Source organism: Mastomys coucha, unplaced genomic scaffold (genome assembly GCF_008632895.1).
Source record: "Mastomys coucha isolate ucsf_1 unplaced genomic scaffold, UCSF_Mcou_1 pScaffold19, whole genome shotgun sequence".
Taxonomy (NCBI): Eukaryota; Metazoa; Chordata; class Mammalia; order Rodentia; family Muridae; genus Mastomys; species Mastomys coucha.
Genome location: NW_022196901.1, coordinates 15,297,686 through 15,307,788, shown reverse-complemented (window position 1 = coordinate 15,307,788; position 10,103 = coordinate 15,297,686). Strand labels below are relative to the sequence as shown.

Genomic DNA, 10,103 nt, shown 5'->3' with positions numbered 1-10,103 from the left:
GCGGGGGCCAGGCGGGGGGTGGGGCGGGGGCGCTTCTTGCACTGGACAGGGAGAGAGAATTAAGTTTAGGCTTTGGACTTCACTCCCACTACCAGGCCAACTATGGAGAAACTTAATGCCATGGTCTGGGAGACTAGAACAGGGTTAGGGGAATGTCGACGGTATGGTAGGGAAATGCTCAGTAGGGAGCAAGACAAGGCAGCTAGCCACAGGTTTCATCTTGAACTCAGGGCCAGGGCTGCTGTGCTGATACTCAGTATCTGGTACAGAACGCCCGTGGGCAGAGCTGAACTCACAGATGGAGCCCCCAACACAGGTCCGGCATCAGGAAGAGCCTGACGCATGTTGGGCGGTGTGATTTCTAGTCTCTGGGTGTGGGCTGGAGCATCCTCTCTTTCTCCCCATCACTGAACATGTTCTTGTAGAGCATACCAGTAGCCCTGGCACCTGTACCCTAGTGGTGTAGACTAAAGTTTCATCCTGTGTTGCTGCTAATAGTGGCATAGGCCTTGATGTTCACAGAGTGTAAACTGGGCCACTTCTAGGGCAGGTCTTAAGAAGGTTTCTATTTCCATCTGGATCCTCATGTACACATGTGAGCTCCACTGTCCATGTTTCTACAAGAATTCTTGCCTTCTAGACCCCTACCAGGGTCATAGAATAAGCCCTGCTTAGAGAGATGTAGGCTTTTCCAGTCTAGTTCTCCAAGATTTTCTGAATTACTTACACAAATGAGTTTGAGAGACTATCCATATGGTCAGCTGTGGTCCATGGTCCTCAGTCACAGTGATGACCTTTTCAGTTCATACTTTCTGTGTTTGTAGTCTATCATTGCCCCCAAATACCTAAGACAACAGACACATCCTCTGTGTGCATGCCCCACCCCCGAGTTCTGTCTTAAATGGCCTGGGAAGGGCCCCCCCATGGCCATGTTTCAATATAAAAGGCCCAAGAGATTCTATTCTAACAAGTGTTGAGGTTTAAAACCGTTTCCGGAAATATCTGCCAGAACCTCTAAGTCTCTTCTTTGACCACAACAGTAGGGTGTTTAATGTTTTTAGCAATTGCCCCTTTCAAGAATTCCAAGTTCTCTCAGCTCCTGTGCTTTTTGGAAGAAGCAACATGTTGCAGTCTCCGCATTCACTTCTTGGCCCCCTGTCTGATTACTCTGCTCATTATCCCGCTCCTTGTCTCAGACTCCCCATGATTCTCATTTATTTTCTCCTATTTTTAGTCTGCTCTTTATGGTTCCTCTCAGTCTTCAAAGCCCTGCACTAAGAACCAAGGCTAGAAGCAATAGCAGCAACGCGAGGTCCTTATTCTCATGGAATCTGAATCCCCTGAAGTGGGTGACTGGCGATTATGTCGAGAAGCAGGGAGAGAAGAGGAGGAAGGTAAGGTAGAGCTTAGAAACAGAGATGGCTCCCCCTTGGCAGACTTGGAAAGGACTCCTGAAGAGGCAGCCTTTAATGTGGGTCTTGAAATGAAGAGGAAAACACTTCAGGAAAAGGGTTTTCTAAGCTGAGGGATCAGCTTATGCTAACCAGGTGGTGGGATACTGAGACGGTGGTGAGTGTTCTAGTGCACCTGAGACAGAGCTATGTGAATGTGTGTGTGTGTGTGTATGTGTGTGTGTATGTGTGTGTGTGTGTGTATGTGTGTGTATGTGTGTGTGTATGTGTGTGTGTGTGTATGTGTGTGTATGTGTGTGTGTGTATGTGTGTGTATGTGTGTGTGTGTATGTGTGTGTGTGTGTATGTGTGTGTGTGTGTGTGTGTGTGTGTGTGTGTGTGTGTGTGTGTGTATGTGTGTGTATGTGTGTGTGTGTGTGTGTATGTGTGTGTGTGTATGTGTGTGTGTATGTGTGTGTATGTGTGTGTATGTGTGTGTATGTGTGTGTGAATGTGTGTGTGAATGTGTGTGAATGTTTGTATATGTATGTGTATGTGTGTGTATGTGTGTATATGCGTGTGTGTGTGTGTGTGTGTGTCTTTCCAGGAAACAGCCCTTTAGGATAATTACTCAATGTGCTTCAGAGGTCAGGAAGAAGGACTGCACCCACAGAAAGTGAGATGCAGCTCTAATCTCAGACAGTGTGTCTTCACAAAGGCAGAGTGACAGTTGGAGTGGAGGAGAGGGCTGATGTGAAAGTGAGGTGTGAGGCCAGTGGAGCTCAGCTCTGGGTACTTGCTGGACAGATGTGTGCGTACACACATACACATCTGAGTAGGGAAGTCAGGTGAGGTAGAACTGGGAAGCCAGGAGGCTGATGGTCCCACAAGTAACATTCATGTAATGATTCAAGTATGGCTCTTTAGGAGGCAAGGTCATGAATAAAAATTTGAATACAAGAAACTACCCAGCAGGCGCTAGCAAGGTAGTAAGGCTTTGGTATAAAGAAAGAGACAAAAGCCGGGCAGTGGTGGTGCATGCCTTTAATCCCAGCACTTGGAAGGCAGAGGCAGGTGGATTTCTGAGTTCAAGGCCAGCCTGGTCTACAGAGTGAGTTCCAGGACAGCCAGGGCTACACAGAGAAACCCTGTCTTGAAAAACCAAAACCAAAACCAAAACCAAACCAAACCAAACCAAACCAAACTAAACCAAACAAACAAAAAAAAACCTCTCAAAAAAAAAAACAACCAAACAACCCAGCATCAGTGTGTGTATGCGTGTGCCTGTGTGCACATGTATGTGTGCATGTGTGTATGCATCTGTGCACCTGTGTATATGCATGTGTGCATATGCATGTGTGTGTGTATATGTGTTAAATGGGAAGACAGCTGGGGACCCTGGAGGAGCAATCAGAGGTTCTAACCCACTGATCTGTAATGTTAACTCTTACAGAGAAGCCCAGGGGCTAAAGAATGGAATCAGTTGCCATGGCAAGATTGCTAGTCTTTGAGAAGACTCTTTCCCCTTTAAAATGGTTTTGATGAAATTTAAATTTTAAAATGCAGCTTACCACAAGGAAAGAGAGATTCAGAACATTAACCAGAGAAGTAACACAGTGTGCAGTTCCAATGGGGGTGTGATTAAGTGTTCTTCCTATAAATTCCTCAGAGAGAGAACTTCTTTATGAGAGAAACGAGATGTTTTCCTTGCCCCTGCACTCTTGACTCTCCTGCCCTCTGACAGACTAGGCAGGAAACCAGGAACTGCTTCTCATGACTGGAGCAGCAGGAACCTGGCTACCCAAGGTGCAGGTCACCCCAGCAGGCTCCCAGTGGTTCAGGATGTGAGGCAGCCCTGTAAATGGCCTATGGTGAGGTCTGTGGTGTGAGGACAGGCCGTTTCCCACAGTGTTCACCATCGCATTTATTTTGAGTTGTGTGCCTGGCTCTGATCTAACCCAGGCAGCAGTGCGTGATGGTAATCCTCAGTGTGCCCAATGCTCATCTTCCAGTTCTCTCCCCAGCCTATGCCATGGTGGAACAGCCACTTAAAAAAAAGAATATTTCAATTTATTGCCAGCACTGTACTGCTGTGTTTTTAAGAAAACAGATTTAATGGTAATACTTCTTTAGTAGACAGTTCTACCTAATCTTTTATTAATACTTTAGGCATTTAATATAATGTAGTCCAATTATATTCTTCTCAGTTCTTTCACCCAACTTCCCCCATATCTCTCCCTACATCCCTATACCCCAAGCTTCATCTCCTCTTTCCTTTAGAGCATTTAATAGTCTATCAACTCCGACTTGTGCTGGTGATATAGATGTGGGGCTATCTAGGAGAGTGTGGTAAACTGGCCAGGAGTATACTCTTAAAGCAAGCTGTCTCCAGGCTCTCCAGAAACCACCAGCTGTCCATTGCTCTCCAGTCAGAAGTGAGGACTCACGAGCCCCTTTCCACTGCATGCTTGGATGACCAGTGGCTCGATATTGCACAGGCATCCACAGCTACATCACTCTATGAGCACAGATGTCCTGTTACCCTCCACTCCTCCCTCTGGGCTTACTGTCCCCTACCCTCCCCGGTCTGCGATGGTCCTTGTGTGTTGAGGAGGGGTGCGATGTAGATGTCCCATTGGGGACTAAGAACTTCTTAAGTCTCTTTATTTTACACACTCTGAGAACAGCCAGTTTTTCACCTGGAATCCTGTAGGCGATTGTCTCCGCAGCCCCTAAGAGCCTCCCTTGTCTTCAATATTACTTTCCTCTTAGGCTGACGAAACAAGAGACATTGAAACCTGCCCCCTTTACTTACCCTAGTTTCTTGCCTTTAGCTGACTTTAAAGACTTCACATTTTGGAGTCCCCACTAGCTTGTCTGTCCATAGCTCCTCCTCATTTTCTTTTTTTCGTCAGAGGGGATTAATAGCCCACAAACACCAGACACATGCTCACCACTAAGCTGTATCCTCAGCCCATTTTTACTTTTTTTTGAGTTAGGATCTTTCTATGTTTCCTAGGCTGGGCTTGCACTTACTCTGTCTGTAGCCTTGAACTCATGATTATCCTGCCTCAGCCTGTCTTGGATTTGGAGAACAATGATCACCTATATTAGTTTTCAGCTTTCGGGCCAGTTTGGTGGAATCTACCAAGTCTTCACTTGGGTATGATGTATTGTGGGTGGGCACTTGGCATTAGACATCTGGAAGCCCTTAGATTATGACGGTGCAGCCACTTTGCACATGTGCTTCATATAAAGAGTCATGGAGATTAATTACAGGTGTATAGACTACATCACCTCCAATCATTTTTCTCTATGCCTTAAGTCACCTTGCTTTCTTATGCTATAAATTCCCCCAAACCCTCTCCTTGGCTGCCTCCCTCCATACTTAGCCAGCTGGGAAATAAACTTTGTTTTGAACTACCTGTCTGTACAATGCACATACTGTGTGCTGGATGGAACAGGCCTGGTTCAGTACCACTCCCATCCCTCAGTCATTACCAACTTCTTGCCACTACTGTCATACACACTCTATGTCTGTAATACACCTCTTGGGAAGCCCATCCCTACTCCTGGGCACCTCTGTTCTTCTGAGACCCCCACACCTTCAGGTTCCATTCCTAAGGACTGTACTCACCACCCCATTGCAGGATCACCTCATATGTGATCAGACTCCTGAAAGTCAAGTCCCAGGCAAACCCATTAGTCTGCCCTAACTCTGGCTCACTCCTTCATGTCTGTTGCTCACCTGCTTTTCCTATCTCCATCACTGAAGCATGAAACCATCTACCAAATGCAGACTCAATGTGCTGCTCCCATACCTCCAGATCCCCCATCTTCCCCAACCCCCGGCCCTGGAGGCCTTTTACCATTTAGCCTGTGTGGCCTATGAATACATCTTCCTGACTCTGTATTAGCTGTTTCCTCTACTTTGATACAGCCTGACATCTTGCCTACTCAAGTGGAACTGCATTTATCACTGAAGGTCTAAGTAAGATGTCCCATCTCAGGTAGAATATTCTGGAACTCTTCCAAGTAAACTTCACAGAACACAGTGGCTTCACCCCCTGTCTGCCCTCGTTCTCCCATACCAGGTTGTGATGGTGACTGCACACGCTCTTAGTCATCTCTGTATCCCTAGTGTGGATCTAAGTGTCTGGGGCATATGAGGTACTTTACACAGCTCTGGAGTTCCTCCTGCCCAAACAGGGCTTGGATTCAGTCACCGTGCATCCCCAGCCCTCTTTCTCTTCTCAACTCTAGCGGGTCGGCGCAGGCCTCCTTATTTCCATGGGTTATATTGAGTAAATCACACAGGAAGAACAGACACTTCACAGAGATGATGCATTTAAAACTTTTTTGGGGTAGACATCTTCCGAGAATGACTGTGATAGGGTGCATGTGTATAAGTATTTACATCAGTGTAAATTGCTGGTAGACTAATTAAATTATACACTTTAGTGAATAATATCATCTTCCATGTTAAATCTAAATCATTCCTGGATGATAATTAGCAAGAACATTGAGGACTGGAAAGCATATTTCATAAAGAAGTCAGAGAACTAGCTTGAAAAAATTTGGCAGTGAGACATTTAGCCATGCCCGCAGCAGTATATTGGCAGAGTCAAACCAGAGCTGAGACAAATGTCAGCATGGGTCACTCTTACATGGCCAACTGTGGGGACTGAGCGTGAGCTCTAGTTGCTGCAAACTGACATTTTAAAGTCCCAGTCCAATTAAAGTGAGGCTCCAGCCACAGCCCTGTAGGTCTTGCCAGTGGGATCGTGGACTGCTCCAGGCAACTATTTGTTGCTTGACCCATAGTTACAAGGCAGCTATCTACATCTTGTTTATGTCTGTGGAACATACTTTTGCTTTCCATAAGAATTTTCACCAAATGTTAAACTGACACGAAGCCACTACCTAGAAATAATCATTTAGAAACAGTGGAATATTGTCTGGATGTAAACTCATGACTGGTTCATAAATAACCACAAGTACTTTTTTTTTAAAAAAAATATTTCCCATTAAACATGGCACACCACAGAGTATGGAGGAAGGAAGATCAGAAGATCTGGATAGTCCTGACTACCATAAAGCAGGCTGGGAAAGACCCATGATGCTAGGTGGAGTCCAGAGTTCTTAGGGGTCAGAGGGTCTGCTAACAGTGGCTCTTTCTGTCTCATAAAGGGTTGCATTTGTGCGTTTGGTTTATGAAGAACTAAAGAGACATCCAGGAGGCCCAAGTGTTTGTGGGGCAGAACTCTGTTGATCAGACTCAGTTGATCTCTCTTGGGCATCTTCTCCCATGAGGGGCATCCTAGCCTGGTCTCCCTAGAGTGTAAGACATCTCAGATTCTCAGTTCTCAGGTAATGCCTTATGACTTACAAGGTCTCAATTACAAATGTTCTCCAGAGTTCTAGCAGCAATTAGACAAGCTACTAGGAAAGAATGCATTATATATCAGTTAAAAACATATGCAAACCAAGCATCATTAGAGAAAGATAATATTCATGCAGAGTTTACAAACCGTGTCTTTAGGGTGGCCCAGTAAGTAGAAATATGGGGACCCATGCTTGTCACTTTTCATGCACATGGAGAGGCTGGAAGGTACCATTCCTAAAGGAAGGGGAGGAACAGCCTAGGACCAATCATTAGAATCAACAGAACCAGTGACAGAGACATTATTACTGTTAGAGTCAAGATTGCTTAGTGTGTTTAGAGCAGTTGAATAAAAATGGCCTAGGTGGTAGGAATAAACACTTTGAGTAAAGCTAACCCTACCAGGCATGCACAAAGTGAAATTAGTGAAAGACCAAGCTGGATGTATATTTCAAGACTAGATTTTTTTTCTTTCTCAAAATATTGAGGGCATCCTGAGGTGCTTCCAAGGAGGCACAAATATGGATAAAATTTGAACTGTTTTTACACAGTGGTTTTTTTTTTTTTTCTCATACTAATGGGTGTCTTAGTGATATCAGTTGTCATTTGAAAATCAGTCATAGTAACCATTTCTAAATTTAAGAAATTGTAAGATACGGACATGGGGTTTCCGTGTTCACAGTTTTATTTCTCAAACGTTCTAATAAATCCTTTTAGTTTTCACGGATAGTGCTCTGGTTATTTACATTCAAACTTTACAGTTGACTTGCTGGATAGAATTGCTTTCTAGAAAAAAAAAAAAAGCAGAAAAAAAAAAAAGAAAAAAGCAGACCAGTTGGTCTGTAACTGCAGTGAATCAGCCCACAACCCCTTGGCAACACTGCTCACAGGCAGGTCGCTGCACTCCAGCCAGTCTGTAACTGCAGTGAATCAGCCCACAGCCCCTTGGCTTTGCCAAATGCTGCTGATGGGCTGCAGTTCATTTCCTACACGGATATGGCTGCTAGAAATTCTACAATAGTCAGGTCGATAATCTCCAAGGTATAAGAGGCCCCATGATGCCTGCTTGTATGCTCTCTGCTGACATGGTGTGAAAGATGGGTATGGCTCACTATGAGGTTAATGCTATCCAAAGAACTTAGTTCATGGAGCTCAGACAGACATGTTGTGGCCATTGCCATCTTTTTTTTTTTAGATATTTTCTTTATTTACATGTAAATTTCTCCATTCCCAGCAGAGACTGAAGGAAGGGCAAGCCAGCCTAAATATAGCTAACTCCTGAGAGGCTCTGACAGTACCTGACTAACATAGATGTAGAGGCTCACAGCCAACCATTGAACTGAGTACAGGGTCCCCAGTGAAGGAGTTAGAGAAAGGACCAATGGAGCTGAGGGGTTTGCAGCTCCTTAGGACAAACAACAATATGAACTAAGTAGTACCCTCAGAGCTCCCAGGGTCTCAACCACCAACCAAGGACTGCACATGGAGGGGTCTGATTGTTCTGGCAGCATGTGTATAGTAGAGGATTGCAAATTCGATCATCAATAGGAGGAGAGGACCTCGGCCCTGTGAAGGCCATTGCCATCTTTGTCAGAGACCTCTGATGATAGCTCCTGTATACACCTCGCTCCCTCCATGGGATCTGGCTTCCCCACAGAGAATGAACCAGGGCCCCACGTTGGTTTTGGATTGTGTGATGGGAGTATTTTATCTAGCATGTTATGTGTACGAAAGCAGAAGAATACAGCAGGAGACATACCTAACGCAGTGGGTTAAGTACAGAGAAGAATCTCCCTGTGGTCAGGAAGTCAATGCTCGACAATGAATGCCGTAAGTGGATATTAAATTTCAGGACTTACTAATTGAGTTCACCATTTAGCCCTGCCAAGAAGCGAGTAATTTCGTGTGGAAATGATCAAGCTGCTTCAGTGTCACGCAGAGAAGGCTGTCCCTGGGTTTCAAACATGGCCTTTAGTCGGCTTGGAAACATATGTGCTAGCTAGGAAACTGCAGGCCCAGAAGGTGAAGGAAAGAGCCAAGAACATGGCAGGGTGCACTGCCGTGAAGGCAGGAGTGGGAACTGCAGGGAGATGTGAAGCAGAGCTTTGCACATTGTGCAAGGAATATTAGTGCACCTATCATAAGAGGCTGTGCCCAGCTATAAACTCTAGCAGCCTGGCCTCGGCAGCGTGCGTGCATCACAGAGCATCCCACCAAAGACTAGGGGTCTTCTTGGAAATATAAATGCAGCTAAGCAAGGCCCAAGACACTAAACAGTTACCAGCTGGCCAGCACTGAGAGCTCACATTTGTCCTATTAAGTTCTTTCTTGTCTAAGCAGGGTGTGGAAGAGTATGTGCCTCTCAAGAGTTTAGACATTTTCTTACAATCAGACTATATAGTTTAGGCCCAGAGTAAGGCATTATATGATTTTTATCTTTGATCCCAATCGAAGGAATTCAGTTCAAAGGAAACATTAGGAAGTCTTTGTAAGGACAGGACATGAAAGCAATGCTCAGAGTTTGTGCATAACAAAACTCTGTTGGCAATGTGAAGGAGGTGCAAAGAGAAGAGTTCCCAGGGGTCAGAAGAGGGCAGCAGGCATTGCAGATGCTATTATCCATTTGTTCCACCCCAGAGAATATACAGCGCTGAAGGTGAACTCCAACCCAAACAATGGCCATTGGGTGGCAATGATGTGTAGGCTCAGCACTTGTAACAAAGAGCCAGTGTGATGGGCCATGTGCCTGGATGGGGCCAAGAAGTATATGGGAAGTATTTGTACTTTTCTTTCAAATTGTCTATGTGCTGAAATGAATAAAAAAATAACAATAATTTAATGTTAGGTCTGCAGCTTACTTGGTGGAATTGCCTAGTATACGTAAAGCTCTGGGTTTGATATCACAAACAACAAAAACTGGTGTGGTGGCGCATACCTACAAACTCAGCATTTGGGAGGCAGAGGCAGAAAGATCAGAAGAAGTTCAAGGTCATCTTAGCCTATACAATGAGTTCAAGGCCACTTGGGATATATGAGACCCTGAATCAAGAACAAAGTAAAAGATGAAGGGGCTGGAGAGAGATACAAATGGGTTAGAACACTTGCTTTGTAATAGTGAAGACCTGAGTTTGGATCCTGGCTCCTAGGGAAAAAGCTAGGCATGTCTCTGCAGTGCCTCTAACACCCTGCCCGTCCCAACTAGCCCCCTGCACTCTATACTGGGGAGACAGGAATATTTATGGGGCTTATGGGCTGCTAGCCTAGATCAAAGTTGATGAGAGGCCTGTCTCTCAAGACATTGGGTGTTCTCTTCTGGCTTACACATGTAC

The 10,103-nt window shown here is 45.1% G+C and overlaps 1 protein-coding gene across 13 annotated transcripts in view; it reads right to left on the bottom strand.

The window, feature by feature from the left end:
• Positions 1 to 10,103, bottom strand: part of Magi2 (membrane associated guanylate kinase, WW and PDZ domain containing 2) — a 1,461,753-nt gene that overhangs the window by 34,420 nt on the left and 1,417,230 nt on the right. For 5 of the 13 annotated variants that reach the window (XM_031380058.1, XM_031380059.1, XM_031380060.1 and 2 more), the window contains one exon: positions 6,923 to 7,011. The exons of the other annotated variants lie outside the window; for them this stretch is intronic. In XM_031380058.1, the coding sequence (XP_031235918.1) occupies positions 6,923 to 7,011 (89 nt within the window). The remainder of the gene's footprint in view (positions 1 to 6,922; positions 7,012 to 10,103) is intronic. 13 annotated transcript variants of the gene reach the window in all.